Source organism: Strigops habroptila, chromosome 13, assembly GCF_004027225.2.
Source record: "Strigops habroptila isolate Jane chromosome 13, bStrHab1.2.pri, whole genome shotgun sequence".
NCBI lineage: Eukaryota > Metazoa > Chordata > Aves > Psittaciformes > Psittacidae > Strigops > Strigops habroptila.
The window spans coordinates 12,595,227-12,613,808 of NC_044289.2; the positions used below are offsets into that span (position 1 = coordinate 12,595,227).

General features: G+C 41.2%; 1 protein-coding gene and 1 long non-coding RNA gene across 21 annotated transcripts in view; both read left to right on the plus strand.

Moving 5' to 3' along the window:
* RBM39 (RNA binding motif protein 39) overlaps positions 1–18,582 on the plus strand; it is a 29,168-nt gene that overhangs the window by 521 nt on the left and 10,065 nt on the right. For 7 of the 20 annotated variants that reach the window (XR_003993954.1, XM_030502927.1, XM_030502929.1 and 4 more), the window contains exons 2-11: positions 3,063–3,125; positions 4,989–5,038; positions 7,568–7,762; positions 13,153–13,218; positions 13,314–13,367; positions 14,408–14,525; positions 15,130–15,282; positions 15,826–15,963; positions 17,476–17,541; positions 18,358–18,562. Coding sequence is in view for 18 of the 20 variants with exons in the window: in XM_030502927.1 (XP_030358787.1) it covers positions 3,075–3,125; positions 4,989–5,038; positions 7,568–7,762; positions 13,153–13,218; positions 13,314–13,367; positions 14,408–14,525; positions 15,130–15,282; positions 15,826–15,963; positions 17,476–17,541; positions 18,358–18,562 (1,096 nt within the window). In the remaining 2 variants the exon portion in view is untranslated. Of the gene's footprint in view, positions 1–3,062; positions 3,126–3,347; positions 5,039–7,567; positions 7,763–13,152; positions 13,219–13,313; positions 13,368–14,407; positions 14,526–15,129; positions 15,283–15,825; positions 15,964–17,475; positions 17,542–18,357; positions 18,563–18,582 lie in introns of those variants that run through there. The other 13 variants (XR_003993955.1, XM_030502936.1, XM_030502925.1 and 10 more) reach the window with 11 other exon arrangements.
* LOC115615136 lies at positions 7,772–12,089 on the plus strand. The gene is made up of 2 exons (XR_003993956.1): positions 7,772–9,614; positions 11,514–12,089. It is a non-coding gene; the product is annotated as an uncharacterized LOC115615136 (long non-coding RNA).

Here is an 18,582-nt window from a genome sequence, read left to right on the forward strand (position 1 = left end):
CAGCCGGCGCCCGCCCCGCGCTTCTCTGCGCCTGGCGGGTTGTCCGAGGCCGCGGCCTGGCCGTGCGGGGTTCGGTGGTTCCTATGGCCACGTAGCGGGCGGGCCCGGCTGTCCCCGCCGCGGGGTTGTCCCTCCTCGAGCTCCCCCACGATGGCGCTGTGCGGAGTGGCCGGCGCGGGGCTCTGGCCCTGCGGTCGGAGCTGGCAGGGCCCGGGGTCGTTTGCGTTGGGAAACGGGGCGGACCGGCGCGTTGGCTCTTGGTGTTCGGGGGCGCGCAGGGGACGAGGCGCGGAACTCGGAGCAGGCCGGAGCCCCGGCGGAACGGGGCGGGCTGGGTCACCGCGGCGGTGTGGTCGGGAACCCGACGCCGTTAATTGCGATCGCACGGTGGGGAGCATGCGGGTGGGAGCCACCCGGGCAGAGGTGCGTGTGCGGCGAGAGCGGAGCTGCCCTCCCGAAGCGTCGGCCTTCTCCCTAAACTCTCCTGATGCTTTTCCAGGAGACTCCTTGCAAAGCGAGAGCGGAATTGTCATCTCCGGGAATTCCTAAAGCAAATAATGTCGAGGAGAGGAACTCCTTTTATGTAATAGAACACAGCAAAAAGATGGAATCTGCCGTCAAAATACTGGCTAGGCCAGTAGCAGTAAATTTCGTGCCCCTTTAGGTTTTCTGTAGACCCACAAAATCTCAAGTATAGTTCATCCCTTGGTTGTTTTGACGTTTTGGGGGTTTTCTTGTTGTGTTATTATTTTTGTTTTGGGGATTTTGTGGGGGTGTTTTTTTGTTGGTTTTTGTTTTCTTGTGACAGATGTCAGGCATATGCAGCTTTTTTTGAGCAAGCTAAAGGGTTTTGATAAATTATTTTGTGCTTTTTCAGTGCTTAATGAAACATACTTGAAAATCTGTTATGATTTTCTACTAATTTGAAATGAATAAGTACTCTTGATTTATTTTTTTTGAGAATAACAGCTTTATATGTAGTATCATTACGTGCATTACATGAATTAAAGTTGATGGTGGGTCTGTGTTATGTGAACAGAAGGTATTCTGATGAAAACGCAGTATTACGCCAGTGGATGTGTTACGTACAGAGTACAAAGAGCACGGATTACACGGGGTGAGACCAAAGGTCTGTGTAACTCAGGATCTGGTCTGTGATGGTGGCCATCAGTAAATGCCTATGAAAGAATAGAAGCAGCGGGCAGTGGTACAGTGATGCTTCTCTCTGTGTGCTCGCAGTCACATAGTTGTGGTTCAGGGTCACAAGGCACGTCTTTGTTTAATGAAAAGCTTTTTCTGTCAACTTTTGTGGGTTTTGTTTTGGTTCTCCCTTTGTTAGCATCCCCAGTGCTCTGTAACAGTGAATTCCATGGCTAAATGCTGTGTGAATAAGAACCTTTGTTTTGAACCCACCGGATGACAGTTGTTCACTCTCACTAGTCGGGTGACTGCAGTAATAGCTGCCCCTGTTCGCTTTTCTGTGCCACTTCTGACTTGGTGGTCCCTGTTCTGGCCCCCACCATCCCTCTGTGGAGTGAAGGATCCCACCGCAGGTTGGCTGATCTCTTGGCTAAATGGCACGTGTGGACATGGCATTGCAGGTGGGAGCTTTGTTGTAGAGTCCTGGGTTTGGCCTGGTGCTTTTCATATCCTTAATCATACCGAGGTACTTGTTGTTCATACCAAATACTGGTAGAGCAGCGGTGAATTAAATCATGTGCATGTATGTAGATGAGTTGGAAAGCTGAAAAAGTAAAATTGAGCCATTAAACTAAGGATGATCATGTTTGTAAGTGAAAATACTATAGCCCAAGAGGTAATACCTTGAAAACGAGGTTAGCATGCCTTGGTGAGGTAACTGAGTGTGAACTTCCAGTGCTCTGATACTGCTAAATCATTATGTTTTGTTCTTCATTGTATTAATGAGCAGTGGTCAGATGTGGGTGGGAGAGTGACTTGATTCTTACACACAGTGCAGCTCTGGTATGATATTCTCCATTATGAGTGAACAACTTAAAGGTTCTTGAAGTGTTGAAGTGATTTCATTCTGCTGACCAGGTCTGTGGACAGCGCAGTTCCTGCAGCAATACCTGTAACAAAGGTGTAAGAACTAACCTATATGTTTAAAAATCCATTTTATGGCACACATGCAGGAAAATCTTCCCTCTTGGGCTGTCTGACTTGAATTTAGAGGGCTGGCTGTTTCTGAGCCTAAGAAAGCAAAACAGAGAGAAACTGTTCTATTAAGAGATTTGAGGAAGTTGAGTCTCTGTACTTGAATGTAGCGAGGCTTAAGAGGTTCATAATAGCAAACCTGCAACAGGAAAGGAAATAACATGTCAAAGGGATTCAGAGTATAATAAATGCATAATTACATGAGGGGGTTGAAGTTGAAAAATAAGGGGAACCATTTAAAACAAGCAACCAACCCAAGCACGTTTGTGGTGATGGGTGTTACATGGCATGGTGGATTTCTTTCTGTCTGATGGCTGAGGTTCGAAGCTGGATGGATCTTGTGTATGCTTCAGTAGCTCTTAATGCCTGAACCATAACTGTGTCTCTTGTGGCCCTCATTATGCAGGAGGCCAAAGTTCTTAAAGGACAATAGTGCTGACAAGTTTTCAGCTCAGTAAATGTGGTGGTAACAAATGCTGGGAAGCTGTGAACAGGTTTGCCTGAATGTTTGTACCGTGTTCTTTCCATGTCTCTCAAGTCCTTTGGTCAAGCTGTGGTAGTTCTCAAGATGGCCACCAGACCTGTGTTTCTGTATCATAAATCATCTGTGCTCTTTGTTTTGAAGGAAATAGGTGGAACACCTCTGGGGTTTCCACTGGCTAATTGTGTTCAGTAGCACTTTGTTGTCTGCAGCTGTAATTGCTTTGTGTCACATTCTTTCTCATCTCGCTGGGCAAAGCTTCATTCCAGTTCTTGTTGGAAATGTCTTCTGAGACACTGCTCTGTGAATTTGAGCCAATGCATTGATGGCCTCTTAAGGAAAAGCCTTTGGAATATAAAGCACGCGGGTGTTTTCATTCTCAAGTGGATTTTGCTGCTTCTTTCAGGTATCCTGAAAAATGGCTGATGATATTGATATTGAAGCAATGCTTGAAGCTCCTTACAAGAAGGTGAGAAAAATCTGCCAGTGAGGTCCTGTTTACCTTAATTTAGCATTATTCATGAAACTACTGCTGAACTGTAAACTAACATCCCTGGAGCCCTCATGATTTATCTTATTGGAGATGCATTACATGTAACTTACAAGTAAATATATACTGTTAATGTAATTATATTGTGCAGTAGTTTCACTTCAGCGTGATGAATAAATGCCCATCTATCTCTCTTTGTAGACTTGCCTAACGATATCTCACCTCTACTCCCATGAATTCACCTTTGATTCCAGTGTGAACTGTCAATCATAAGGTAGTAATTGAGTGACGTATCGCTGTACCGTGGTCCCCTAGGTTTAAACAAACAAAAAAAGAACCAAAACCATCAACCAAACAAAAAAAAAAAACCTACCCACAAAGAAACCAAAACAAAACCCCCCGCAACCAAAACCAGGAAAACAAAAAAAACCTCTCCTAAAATTGCCAGGTCCAGTTTGGTATAGCAACAAGGTGAATGCAGTGGTTTGGGAAAACAGCAGGGTTCCAAGAATAACCTTTTCACCAGTCCCATGGCAAGTAAATATTTGAACAGTCTGCTCGGTGCAAGAAGAGTGAGACTTGCTTTTAATGCAGAAGGCTGGTGGTGGTTAATCTTTTAACAGGGCAGATGAAAATCCATTGCTGAGTGAACGAATTAACGGAAATTCTTGGATCCCTGAATAGAATGTTCTTAGCACGTAAAAGACAGTATCACAGTCTGCGTTGACATTCTAAAATGAGCTCTTGTATTCCTCTGTCCGAGTTGTCGAATTAGGAAATGTCCATTTTTTTTAATGCAAAATTTTTCTCAGTGAGCGTAGTGATGTCTTTCCCATAGACCAGCAGCAAATGAATACTGTCTTTTGTTGTTCCTCACCAAATGGTGGTGAAGTGTTAACATTTTGCATGCTTTAGCACTGGTTTCACAAGAAATGTATATTCAGTTTAAGTCGCTTAGGAATTGTACTTTTGGTGTAAGTGATGTGATTAAACTGTAAAGCAAGTATATAAATTCTATAGCAGCTCTTGTTAGTCTATTCTGCAGTGTTTATTACAACCATGTCATGAATTTTGGATGAGCATTTGTAAGTTTTAAGTGGTATAATTATTTTATGTAATACTTAGCAGTTACGTTAAAATCTTGAAGAGAAATTTGTAAATTGTTATGTTTAAAATTCTTGTGTCCTGGTTTAACATGGATATTTTCCATGTAAACAGGTATGGAAATAGGGAATGTTTAGGCTGGACTGGTGGATTATTGATGACTTTCTTGGGAGTCGACGTTACTAAAGCAGTGTGAATCCCTGTTTGCTTCAGGGCGAGATGTGTGACAGAGGTGACATCAAGCTCTTACAACCCTTCAACGAAAATGAGCGAAGATCTCGGGAATGGCATCGGTCACAGGAAATCCATAGTGGCTGCTGCTAGCGTAGCCACCGGGGCTTAGGCAGACATATAGCCTTGGTACTGATCAGAGGGGCACACAAACACAAACCTGAAACTTCCTCTTACATGTTATAGAAATAACAGTTAACCACTTGAGTGCTGAATTCTACAGGATAACTTGCTCTCTAAACCATGTAAGGAAGTATCTACAATTTAATACACACTTTTAAATGATGTAAGTCTTGTATTTTGTAATCGTATGACTTAAATATAAGCAGCAAAGTGGTTAAATATGCCTATCTAAATTTTCTAAATCTTTCCACATTAAACTGCACACAAGTAATTTAGTATTAAAATTTTTGTTTTGTATTTTCTTATTCCTATTCCCATTACCCTTTGACCACTTGAAATGTTTCCGCTTCGTCCTCATGATGTTCTTCTATCAACCCTGCTTAGGATGAGAACAAATTGAGCAGTGCCAATGGCCACGAAGAACGCAGCAAGAAGTGAGTGTTTTCTCAGTTCTCTGCATTTGGGGGGAGGCTGCTGATTTTTCTAAGCTTGGAAATGCATGTCAGTGGTGTTTAGGGGTATAAAGTGGAAAAGCTTGGTATTTGAGAGTGCTGCAACTACAGCGATTAGGAAATGCTCTTTTTGTTTACAAAGGTAGTTACTCCCTTGTCACTGGTGTCATCAAAAGTGGGGAAACATTTCATGTTAGCGTCAGATAAATACAGACTTGATACATTCAGCATATATAATTTCTGATCTGTTGCATTAACAGTGGATTTTGCGTTTTAGAAATGGGTTTGGTGTAGAATTTTATGTGGTTTGGAACAGTTGAAAGCATTTAAGCATAACAGTGCCACCTTGAAAGGTTTTGGGGTGTTGGATCCCTTCCCTCTATTCCCACCCCACATACAAATTTGCAAGTTCTTTGTTTCTAATCTAAACTTTATGAAATGATAGTATAACTTTTTGAAAGAAGCAGAGTGCAAGCCCAGCTTCTTCAGGAAGCATAATTCCAGGCTCTGAACGCTGCTGCTGCCCCAACCTGTCTGGAATGAAATCAGAAATTTGAGGAAAAATGCTTTGCATAAGAGTCAAATACTCCAAATAAATAGAAGGGTTTTAAGTCTCTGAAACAAATTCCTTACCTTACAAGCATCATTTGATGATGAGATAGTTGATGTAGGAAGACTAATTCTCATTTTGATAGTTGAATAAACAGTAACCAGTGTGTGTCTGTCATACACAGCTCACTTGAGATGTCAGCGTGTGCTGTTGTCATCTTCTGAAATCTGACAGATTCGGTGCTGATGGGGATCTAAAGAGCATTTATTTCCAGAGAAATGAGCAGTCCAATTCCAGCAGGCTTAGGTTGGAATCTAATAATCTAAAGTTGATTATATCTGTGTTCCGAACAATACTGTGAACGTCATTCTCATGCTGAGCACTAAAACCCTACCAAAAGCAGCTGCTCCCAATATTTTTAAGTTCTGCATTTTTATTACTTTAAAATATGTACATGGCACGTAATACCCTGCTCTTGTTTAGCTCGCTAGTCTCAAAATAGAAACTGGGATTTGAAAGAAAAGCAGTGGGGTTTAAATCTTAGAAATGGTTCTGACCTTGATTTGCGGTAGAATGGTGAGAATAGTAGAATGTATTTCAGTTCATTTCGTTAGTTGCTGCAACCTCTCTGAGACCAGAGCAGTGGCATTTGTTATCTTTCTACTCATGGTTGCATTTTCAAGGTGGACCTGAATGCTTAGAGTTTATATTTACAATTCAGAAAAACAGTAAACTAAGTTTAGAAAAGAAAGTTACTCTAAAAGAGAAGAAAGTCAAGAGTTCAGCTGCTGTTTTGCAGTGTCATTGTGTGGAGTTTCACTTCCTTTTTTAGTTTCCTGATTGTACCTTTATGTCTGTTCAGAAATGTTGCTCCTGTGGCATCTTCCCCATTTCAGTTTTTGAGTTAACTTGACTAGAAGTTTATACACAGCCATAGAGAGTAACAGGGATGAGCTTTTTGAAGAGGTGGGTGCATGGCATAAAAAGTTGTTAGGTGCATGAGAGACCACTTTGACAGACAATGCTGTGTGCAATCTGAAGGCACAAAAGGGGGAGAGGAAAAATTCAGTAGCAAAGGATGTTGTGAATTTCAAAAGATGAGCAGCAAAACTGGTTATTCCCCAAATGTAGGTTGAATTAATTACTTCAAGTTATTGGCTTGAGCATCTGTTTAACATATGTTTTATGTATGCATACACAGATACGTGTTTTAAAAACTAGGAGGCTTAAGTTTTTATGGTCTGAGACTGAAATGGAGAGGAAAAAAACCTGCACATAACCCAAAAGTAGTGAGATAGTGGCTCTGTGGTTTTCACATGTGAGGTATAATTGACTTAGAGATTTAAAGAAGTGTAAATTTTCCAACTGAATGGTTACAGTGATGAAGATCTGCAGTTCCCTCTAACCTGTAAGAGCTGCAGACTTAGAAGAGGAAGTGGCTTATGAGTGGGAGTAGCAAGTAGGAAGCAGAACTCTTAGGCAATATGTGAAGACTGATGGCAGGGAGTGTCAGGAGAAAACCTTTCTTTCCCTCAGACTTGTCTCTTCCTTTCTACTTTTATTGTGTCTTGGCTTACTGTCCTCTAAAAATACAATTTATTCTTAGCATCTTGATGATGTATTTAAAGTATGTTTGAAAGACACATGAAGTACTGCATTTATTATGTACAGGAATGACTTTTTTTTAAGTCTTTTTACTTTTCCTGGAAGCATTCTTCAGCGATTACAAAATTTTAAATAAAAAAGTGCTTTGGAGCACTTTATGTTGTTGCTCATGATATATTTGAGAGATTTAGACATGCTTAACCACCCATTTAACAAAAGAAACTTGGATGACCACCAACAGCTAGAAAGTTTTTCCTATCAGTGTCTGTGCCATCAGGTTAGAGGAACTGTGGAATGTCAGATGAGTAACAACACTGAGCTACGTGTGTAACCAAAGTTGTGCTTTTCTTTCTCAGGAGAAAAAAGAGCAAGAGCCGAAGTCGAAGCCATGACAGGAAGAGGAGCAGAAGCAAGGAACGGAAACGGAGCCGAGATCGGGAAAGGAAAAAGAGCAGAAGCCGGGAAAGAAAACGGAGCAGAAGCAAAGAACGCAGACGCAGCCGTTCCAGGAGTAGAGATCGCAGATTCAGAGGCCGCTATAGAAGTCCCTAGTAGGTTATTTATGTGGGGTTGCATGTGTGCTGCTTCAGTGTGTGATGTGGAAGCTTGAAGTTTCACTCTCTGCTTTCTATATTGCTTGCTAGTCATCTCGGAAAAGGTGAGAGGTTGGGGCTGGAGAGTGTCAATAAATATGGAGTGAAGAGGAGGAGGGCAGTAACGTATCCAGTTCCTCCCGTTGGTTTGCATTCCTACCTGAACTCAGAGGTGCAAAAGCAAGTGAAGGTGTGTGTACAGCTCTCTCGAAAACAAGGTTCATCACAGAAGTAAAATAACGAGCAAGTTTTCTACATGTCCTCCTTATCGTCAGTGTATGAACCTGGTGGTTTAACTGTCAGAAATGAAGAGCAGACTGACTTCAGTTACAGGCTCATAAAGCCTTTTGCTTGTATTACAAAGGTTTTTACTGCTGCTCGTAAACACTTACTGCATAAATAATTCTGTGTTTATGCGTCCAAACTGGAAGCATCTTGTCTCAGCAATGCCCACACGTTGCATACTTGCCCTGCTTTATCTCAAACTTGTTTAGAAGAATTCTTCAGTTCCTCTCAGATACTTGGCTTGATAGCACTTCTGCTATAGGTAGTTTCCTAACAGTTGCAAATCATTTCTCCGAACCCATCTTTTCATTGGTATTTATTCTGTGTTTCTGCTGTTCTGTATTCCTGCCCTCCCCTTTGCTCCCCATCACCTTTTTGCAGAAAACCAGTGAGAGCTGGGCTGTGTGCTTGGCTTTCATTGATCACCCATGGCTGCTCTTTGTGTCTGCCTTTGTCTGGGTCTCATCCCAACTGTTGTCAAATCTCAGAATGCAAGATCATGTCAGAAGCAGCATTTGAAAAGGATGTATTTTTTAATCATGGCATGTAATGTCATCCATGATGCAGAAACCTCTCAGGATGATAGAGAAGACACTGTTCACCACCTGAGAAATTGCAGGCTCGTACAGCTCTCTGCACATGAATGTTTTTCTAGGCGGCTGGATTCCAATCCAGGGAAACACATTCCCTTTTGGAATGCAAAAAAACCATGAGGTCTCAGGGTCTTATTTTGCACTAAGTCACCTGGTTGTTGGCTTTTTCATAATCACAGAATGGTTTTGGTTGGAAGGGACCTTAAAGTTCATCTAGTTCAAACCTGCCTGCTAAGGGCAGGGGCACCTTCCACTAGACCAGGTTGCTCAAAATAGTGAAAACCTAGTGCAGCTCCTGGCTCTGAGGTGCAGTGGCATCCTGTGCTTCCATCCGTCCTGTCCACTTGGGATCGTAGAGCATATCAGCCCAGCTTGACTTTGTCTCGAGTAACAGGCCCATCAGCCTCTGTAAAGCTGCTACAGGCTTCAGCTCTGAAGATTTCAGCTGTGCACAGTTGGAGTGTTTTCTGCAGCTCTTTGGCACCGGTGAGATTGCAGGAGCTGTTGGGTTCTGCCAGTGCTGCTCTTGTGGCTCCAGACTGCCTTGTGCACAGAGGACCTTGATGAAAGATCTTCAGCCTTCCAGATACGGAGCCTGCCAGTCTTGTGACCTCCCATGTGGGGTTGTGTGGAGAAGATGTCCTTGATCTTACCACTTGGTTGGGAGTTGCTGCATTCTCCTAGCTGTGTCAGAGGGCTTTCTTCATCTAGAGAAACTCGGGGGTTTCAGTGTTCCAGTCTTCCAAAACAATTTCCTCAAGGAGAGGTTGAAAGTATGGCCATGACTGCAAAACTGCATGCCTGTTTTAGTGAATCAAGATCTGTTGTGCCAGGAAGGCAAATAGTTGTGAGGGATCTTTTTCATTGTTATGATACTTTTCTGTAGCTGTTCTGGGCAATTTCTCTGGTATTTGGGAGATAGTGACAAAAAAGTGAGATAATGTAGTATCCCCTGAGGATATGAGCTTGTACTGATTGGTTTGGCAGCGTTGTGTTCTCTGCTTCAGTTACTGAATTATTGCTTTCATTTAACCAAGTAGAGTTTTAGCATTTAAAGTAGTTTAGTGGAAGACTGGTATAGGGCAGCCATGTGTATCCCAGAGGCATTGGTTGCATAGTCAGCAGTTGGCTGTTGTTCACTTATGGGTCATGGATGCTGCTGTTGAAGCCATACACATGCTAACACGATTCCAGAATTGTAGTTTTGGCTCAGAAGGTGTGAAGGAGAAGGACCCCAGAAGATAACGAGGGAGAACTTCATTTCCTGTGTGAGACTCACCTTTGACAGCTGTATAACAGGCACTGACTTTCAGGGAGACACAAGTTCTGGAGATGAAGCCTCCTACATCAGCAGCCTCCTTTGGATCTACCAAAAACAGTGCTCCCATATGAAGACACTATCTCTGTAGCAGTGTCATCAGCTACATCAGTGTTTCAAAAGAATACTCTTGCCAGCTGGAGAATTTATATCTGGAATCTCACCTCCTGGGGCTGTTGAGACAGTTCTGAGTTGGTGTTACTGCAGGCAGTGACTGCAGCATCTAGTTCGAAATGATTTGTGGCTGTATTTTTACTCTTCCTCCTCATTGTGATCTTTCTAATCTGCTTTATAAAGGCCCTTTTTCAAGCTCTCATCTCTAAATGGAGATGTTTTTGCTGCTGGGGGTGATGTGGAAGTGTCTCTGCAGTAGTGAGAAGAGAAAGTCTGATATAGGAAGAATTGAAGAGTGTGCCACAGAGAACCTGAGGACTTTTAATCTGTCCTCTTCAAGCAAGAGATAGTGATCACATGTTTTAAGTTTTAAAAATTGGGTGACTGACTTGCACTGCTTAGTGTTCACAGGGGTTTTAATGTTGCTGTTCTTGCATATCCTGCCCCTTAAGTGTTTTGCAGTTATATTAGGTCTCTTAAGAGAAAGAACTTGACCAGGTATTCTTGCTTAGACATCTGTCTGCCAAATCCCAGCTACTGCTAACACACAGAGGAAGTCACTTAGACTATCCTTTTGCTATTCTGGAGCCAAGCACTTGGGCAAAGCTGCTGTGAAAACAAGGTTATTACATGGTGACTAAAAGTTCATTGTGATTCTCCTGGACTTTGTCAGCCAAAGCTTGCCTTGTCTGAGACTTTGTTGGAGTCTTGGATATGACTGAGCAGGTGGAAGCTTATATTTCCCTGGCTGTTTTCTAACCTGGCTATTGTCCTTGGCCCAGGTGGCATGACGTAGGAAAACAATGTACCTAGCTGTGCTTCAGATATCCACAGGACTTGGTGCATTTGTTTATGAAGAAAGTAACCCTTAGACATAAAGATATGTTGCGTGTGACTTGGTGCTTCCATATATGATAGCAGGAACTGGGCAACAATTGGAAAGAGTTCTTAGGCAGTAGGGGGAAATAAGAAAATTCCCCTGAGATGACAGCTTTGCAGAGAAATGCATCCCACAGGATACTGCTGGATCTTCAGAAGGTTACATGGGCCATCATCTTGCCCCAGGCAGCTTTCTGCTCACTTAGTTCCTGTGGTCTGTTTAGTTTGCTGGGTTTTAATGTTTCTGCTGTGTAGTCATGTAAATAAGATACTACTTATTTGTCAAGAGTTAAAATGGAAAAGAGATTTTTTTGGAGTTGTGGTTTATTGTGGTTTGGGGTTTGGTTTTTTTCTCCCTTGGAAGCTGTGCATGTGTTTGAGAAACCTTTTCTTCTGTATCTGCTCTGGGATTTTTATTAGGTTTAAACAAATACTTAAAACATTTCTTTCACTGTTCACTTAAACTCATGGTCTTGATTATTGACCATCACTTAGTTGTCTGCATGTTAATATTCTGGAGCATGTCATTGGTTTGTCTTGCTACATTTGAAATGGAGAACACCATGTTTTACATCAGGAGGTGTGAAGATGCACAGTAATCCTGTCTCTGCTAAGAAGCCAGCCTTTAGAATTAGTACAAGCGTTTCCAGCTGCACCTTTGGCAGGATGTGTGGTGGGCATTGGAGAACCTGAATGGACACACTCAGCTTTCATTTGTCTGAACTGGAGTAGGAAATGGAGTGATTTATCCTAGGCAAAAGTCTGGTTTTGGTGGGTAGTGACCTCATCTCAACATGTGCCTGGTTTTGTGTCGTCTTTTCTCTTAATAACTAGTTATTTTCTCTTAATAAGTAGTTTCTAAATGATCTTTTTTTCTTTATTCTTTTTCCAGCACCATAGTTCCCCTGCTTTAACCTGACCAGCATGGTTTTAGGTGTTGGCCCACTACTTCCATCTATGTTATGCCATGTTTAAAAATGATCATCCTCCTCCTTGTTGTGGATGCTGAGTTTAACTATAAGCATTCCTGCTCCACAGAGTAGCAAGATGATGTTTATCAGACAAATTGGTTGGCTTAAATGGATTTAGTGAAAGACTACTTAATGTTTTTAGCCTGCTGTGTCTTTCAGGGTGTTTTCATATCAATTTATAGCCACAGCAGAAAGAACAAGACTGCAGATAGAAAGACTAAGCCCCTAGCATTCGGTCTGTGAGCAGTGCCTCTGCTGTTCAGTGGATGTACAGGAGGAACATTAACAGGTGGAGTTCTTTGCCTTGTATCTACAAGGAGATCAAGTTCAGGGAGAACAAGATAGGCTGAATCTTTCTATTCATGTCACCAACTGTTACCCTGTGCCACAATAACTAGCAAGAGGACTGTCCTTATTGTGGAAGCAGTGGGCAGATTGCCATGTTTTCTGATACCTTCTGTGACGCCTGGAGAACTAAAATTAGCTTCAGCCAGGAGATTGGATTCCTTCTGTGGTGACATGTCTATATAAAGTTAACTGCTGGCTTAGATGGTTCTGTGTTTTGATGTCCTAGTAAGAACTTTACTTGAAGGAAGCTGCATTTACGTACTCGTACCATGTGGCTCGAGCTGAGACAACATTAATGAATGTGTCCCTTGCAGATGTCTGCAGGGAGCTACTTTGCTTTCCACTTGCACCTTAAATTTCATGAAACCTCCTGGTTTAAAATGTTACACTTGAGCAAATAGTCCTGTAATCACCACAAACTGCTCAAAACTGTGAGGCTGAGTTCCAGGCCATTAAGGTACTGCTTTGCAGTCATCAGTAGGTAGAAGATACATGTGGACAAAAAAACACATGTCAGGAAGATGACAGCAATGACTGTAGCTCAGAATATTTTGCACATGCAAATGTGCCATGAATGGCTGACCCATGGTTTGGTTCTTCCTTGGAGTCCTGCCTGTTCTGGGATTTTGTGACACGGTTGAAACTGAGCAGGAGGCATAGTCTGTGCCTTACAGTTTGAAGTGCTGCATGTAGCTTATGCATGCGATGGGTGCTGCTAATGGAAAATGTTCACAAGTTCAGGTGTGAGGGTGGGTGAGTACCCAGTGGAGTGGGAGCACAGACAGGAGGTGGTGAACCAGATACTCCAGTGAGTAACGTCTCTCTTTGCTTTTGCCGTAGTTCTGGTCCAAAATTCAACAGTGCCATCAGAGGGAAGATTGGTCTGCCTCACAGCATCAAATTAAGGTTGCTAAGTTTTCTCTACTTTCTATTGCATCTGCTTAAAATCAGACTGATGTATTTGAAGGTTTTCTAATAATCTTGTTGATCTTTCTTCATAGCAGACGGCGCTCCAGAAGCAAAAGTCCCTTCAGAAAAGACAAGAGCCCTGTTAGGTAGGAATTTTTACTCATGTTTGTGGTGGGGTTTGGTTTGGTTTTTCAATTGAAGTTGGAAAAATCATGGTGAAATAATGCATGACTACTTGCTCTCCAGCTTATACTCACAAGTAATGCTGGATTTCATTCAGATAGCCCCTGGGAGGAGAGCATTGAAAAGATGTTTTCTCCCCATGTCAAACTCTCCTCCCCCAGTAACAGTGCACACTTGTAAATAATATCAGTTTGCAAAACATGTCTTGCTTTGCTTTTTGTGTTTCTGTATTCTTGAGCTTTTTCTTGTTAATTGTGATTTAAATTAACTTCTGCTAAATCATACTGCATAATCTTAAGTACAGAATGGAAAAGTACTGCACAAATGCTTCTTTTTTCTATCCAGTATGTAGTGATGTTATTTGTAGAGCAGCCAAGTATCTTTGAAATCCAGGAGGTGCTTATCCATTCTTAGGCTTCTCATTTAAGGGAATTGGATTTAGATTGCTGCTAATGAGATTATTCTCTTAAACTAATGCAGTTAAATTTAACCAATTTTGCTTTGTTTCATTTTAATTATTAACAAACTCTTCCTTAGATAATTTAGTTTAAACTTCTCTTGTGTATATTCTCAGTATTTTAATATTTATAAAAATATAAGTACGTGCTACATGACTGGAAACACAATGCAGGCTCCAACATTTCCTTTGTTTTCCTGTCCTTTCATCTCCTCTTTCTGACTGCAAGCTCCCTAGTGGTCTGTTACCTCATCTGGATAGTAGCAGAATGGCACCTCTGTTTACTTGGGGCTTCTCTACTTAATATATATTTTTCCAGTCATATTTAGTGCTTACAGTTGAAACATGCTTAATTGTGTAAATGACATAAGTATTACAGTAATACCAGGCATTCCCTTCAGTTCTTGACTCTGCCCTTTTTTAATAGGGCAGGAATTTTTTGCCCCACCAGACTTTAAAGTACTGGTTATTTAAAGTTTCATACATGGTCCAGAGATGAGTTAACTTAATGCATATTACTTTTTAACTGAACTTTCCTCTTTCCAGAGAACCTATTGATAATCTTACCCCTGAGGAGAGGGATGCTCGCACAGTATTCTGCATGCAGCTGGCTGCAAGAATTCGACCGAGAGACCTGGAAGAATTTTTCTCTACAGTAGGGAAGGTAATTAATAGGGAGGTTAAAATGATTCCAGATGCTTCCAAAAGGTGTCCTAGTACAGGAGTAATATTCTACAGAATTTTAAGCAAGTGGCTTTCTGGAGCTTCCTGTACAGGATAAAGGGGGAACCGATGATGAGCAACTAATTCTTAAAGGCTCTGAACATGAAAATGTAGTTTAACAGGAGTTCATTGCTCAGCATGTGATGCACACCAGGGCCATGCAATTCTGATTCAAACAGCTTCATTTTCCAGATGTTTCATTCTTTTACAGATAGTTCTGCCAATTTTACTGTCATTTAAAAACTTGTTTAACTTTTAATTTTGAAAAACTTGATTTGTTCCATCAGCTGTAAGGTTCTGGCTTAGTGTTACAGTGCTGCAAGTATTCTCCTGGCCTTTTTCCTGTAGCATACTACGTTTGACTTGCAATAGCAGCTTCTAATGCTAGCTTGCCTCTGGAATGTGTTTAAGATAGCTTTATGCTACTCTAGATTTGCAGCATAATTACAAAACCATGGACGTGGCAAATAATCAGTTATTAATTCCTTACTGGAAAAATGGACTGCATCAGGTTCTTTAACAGGGTTTCTGTTCTTGCCTTTCAGGTTCGGGATGTGCGAATGATTTCAGATAGGAATTCCAGGCGTTCAAAGGGAATTGCTTATGTTGAATTCGTTGATGTTAGTTCAGTGCCACTGGCAATAGGACTAACTGGACAGAGAGTCTTGGGTGTACCAATCATAGTACAAGCATCACAGGTAAGGAGTTGTAAACGTCGTTTTTATTCATGTTGAGCAGTGCCTCTTTTATCTTGTAGGAAGACTTTACTGTTGGCAAATTTGGTTACTGTTGAATGTTTGGAAAACTTTACCCAGAATGATTATTTAAGCTAATGATAAATGGACTTTTGTTTCCCATAGTTGACAGGCAACTTAAAGCAATTCAAAGTGATATAAATGCATTTTGAAACTACAGAAGTTAAGAAGACAGTAACACTGAAACTGTAATAGTGTTCAGAATTGTAGTGGATATTTGTATGCTTTCCAGCATATGTAAAAACCAGATTGTTAATTTACTAGGTAGAAGCCAGAATTCTGCATGAAGTTGTTCAATTTGAAGGCTTTTGGAAGTTGTGTCTCTATACCTGGTCATGGGCTTGGATTTTGTAGGTTTTAAAGTCCAGTGGATAGCATGCAGATTATAAACCAGCTTGTATGTTTTGGTGTATCTGGTAGATGTGTACTGCTTATGTTAAGGGAATTTGATTAAATTCTTACAGAAGGTTTTTCTTTTTTCCTTAGGCAGAGAAAAACAGAGCAGCAGCAATGGCAAACAATCTGCAGAAGGGCAGTGCTGGTCCTATGAGGCTCTATGTGGGGTCATTACACTTCAACATAACTGAAGATATGCTGCGAGGAATTTTTGAGCCATTTGGCAGGGTAAATTTTCATTTGTTAGTTTATCTTAAAAACCCAGAAGAGTTGTAGAGTACTTGCAGCTTCTGGAAAGAATTCAGCTTCACACCTGCAAAACATTTGTTGCTTGTTCCTGCTCTTCTGTTCCTGTGCATCCACAAAGCTTTAAATACATAGTTAGTATTGGAGGAGAGAACCTTGATGTGTAATGTGCTCCACTGATTTTTGAATGGGAGGTTTTATGAAGGAGAGCTGAGAATTCAATGAGTACCTAAAATTACAAAGCAAAAAGCCCTACAAATAAATTCCTACATTATATCCTGCTGCTGCAGCTTGTAAATATCTTCCCCTGACATGATTTTGAAGGGGGGGGCCCATTTCACAGCTTAAAGCACAAAGCACAGGATGGGTCTGAGCTCTGTTCACTGTGAATATAGGAGTTTCATCTGTTTCTGAGGATTTTTGCTCAAGTTTTAGCTCATGTTACTAACGTGCATTGGCAGTTTGTCCCATACAGCGTGACATTGGCCCCTTTTCACTCTTTATCATTAGGGCCCATGGTAACATGTTTTTGGACAGAGAGTAGATTGACTGTGAAGTTTCCAGTGGAGTCATAATAAACGTTACCCTGTTGTGTTAACTAAGGTATCATGAGTATATCGTTGTTAGGTAGGGAAAAAGTAATATACTTAACATGCCGCTTGATGGAATTAAAAAAATTAGGATACATCAAGTCCATTGATGTTCCTTTCCTGCTATCTTTGGACATTAACCTTGCCTCATACATACTGTAACAGCGCTTTTCAGATGCTTTATTCAGATTCAGGGTATGTAGCTCTTGAGTTCTGTTGTGCAGAAGCCTGGAAAATTGCAGCAGTTTATTAAATCTGAAGCCACCTGTCCTTGCTTTGTTTCCTCTCAAGGTCTAGCAGTAGGATTAATGTAGTTTAGGAGGTTGACATGTAGAGCTGTGAAAGTTTTTCCTTCTACTGATTCCATGTACTCCAGTCTAACTCTCACTTCTCAATTCTGTGTTGCTGTCTCTTCCCAAGACCGTTTTATGGCTCATGGAAGACTTAGTAATATGTTTAAATTGAGAACTGTAATGTAAAAGTTCCCATATGCTAATAGTTATTTAAAATATGCACCTTTTTCTTAAAGCTCCTGGTCAGACTCATGCAAACTGCTTTTCTTACCTTGTGAAATGGAGTTCCTCAGCCTATGAGATGCCCTGACTGTAATGTTCTGGATAGGGTTTGATGATGTCTGCTTGCTCATTGTGTGCTAGAATGTTGCATCAGGACCAAGCCTCTGCCTGTAGATGATCGTAAAGGACAAATTGTACATCACCCTACTGGTTTAGTATCAAAGTCCATAGCCAGCTCCCTATACACTCATTTGATTTGAGGAAGGAATGAGGAACTGGTTTCACTTTCATATGTGTATATTGGGCAGGGCTGTATTCAGGCTTTGGTTTGGTATTTTGTAGTTTGTTCCAAAATGCATGATAATAAATAGCTTTCTTTTTACTTTTAGATTGAAAGCATTCAGCTGATGATGGACAGTGAAACTGGACGCTCAAAAGGATATGGATTTATTACGGTATGACTGGAATTCTCAGACTACTTAGACAATTTCTTAATGTAACCTTCCCATGTAGTAGTAGAGCCTACTCAGCAATCTCTGTTAAGTCTCAACTTAGAAATGCCACGTTGCAGGACATGCAGCAGTGGCCTTTCTCTTTGTTTCTGCCAGTTCTCTGTGGGTGTTCTGGTTGAACAATGCATGTGTTTAGGATGGAATAGTGTACTTTGTGTCAGTGCCTGATAAAAGCAGTGCTGTCTCCTGCAGGTAAAGATAATAGTAAATAAAGACTGGCACTTTCAACTTGCAGTTGAAAACAACTTTCCTCTTTACCCTCAGATACATAATTCTGTGAACTTGGGTTTATTGACTTATGTGGCATTTTGTCATGGGTCCTCTGGCACTTGGAGACAAATTAAACCAAAGGAACTATATAGCCCATATTTGATGGGTTTAATACTGACAAAATATTTGTATATTTAATTAGATGTTACACAGCATAAAGCAGAACATCTGTTAGGAATAGCCAGTGAATGCATGGCAGTTAGAGGTTTACAAAGGAGGTGACTCTTTCTTGGAAGGTGTTGAAAGAGAAACACAGCCATGTCTTATGTTGATTGCAATATCTGGATGCTCTAGCCTCAACAATAATAATTCTTATTTAAATTTGGGAAAGCAAATACCCAAACCTGTATGAATTTGGTTTAAATGGAAAACATGAAGCAAACTTAAGTTAGTTTGTAGCTACTGTTATCTTAAACTTGGTGTTTCTCATGTTTATGTAGCTGAATCCTGTAGGCTGTATTACTGAATTCGTGTTTTTCCAATCTACAGTTCTCAGACTCTGAGTGTGCCAAAAAGGCCTTGGAACAACTCAATGGATTTGAGCTTGCTGGTAGGCCAATGAAAGTTGGACACGTAACTGAGCGCACTGATGCCTCCAGTGCCAGTTCATTTTTGGACAGTGATGAGTTGGAACGGACTGGAATTGACTTGGGAACAACTGGTCGCCTTCAGTTGATGGCAAGACTTGCAGAAGGTATGTGTGGTGATTAACAG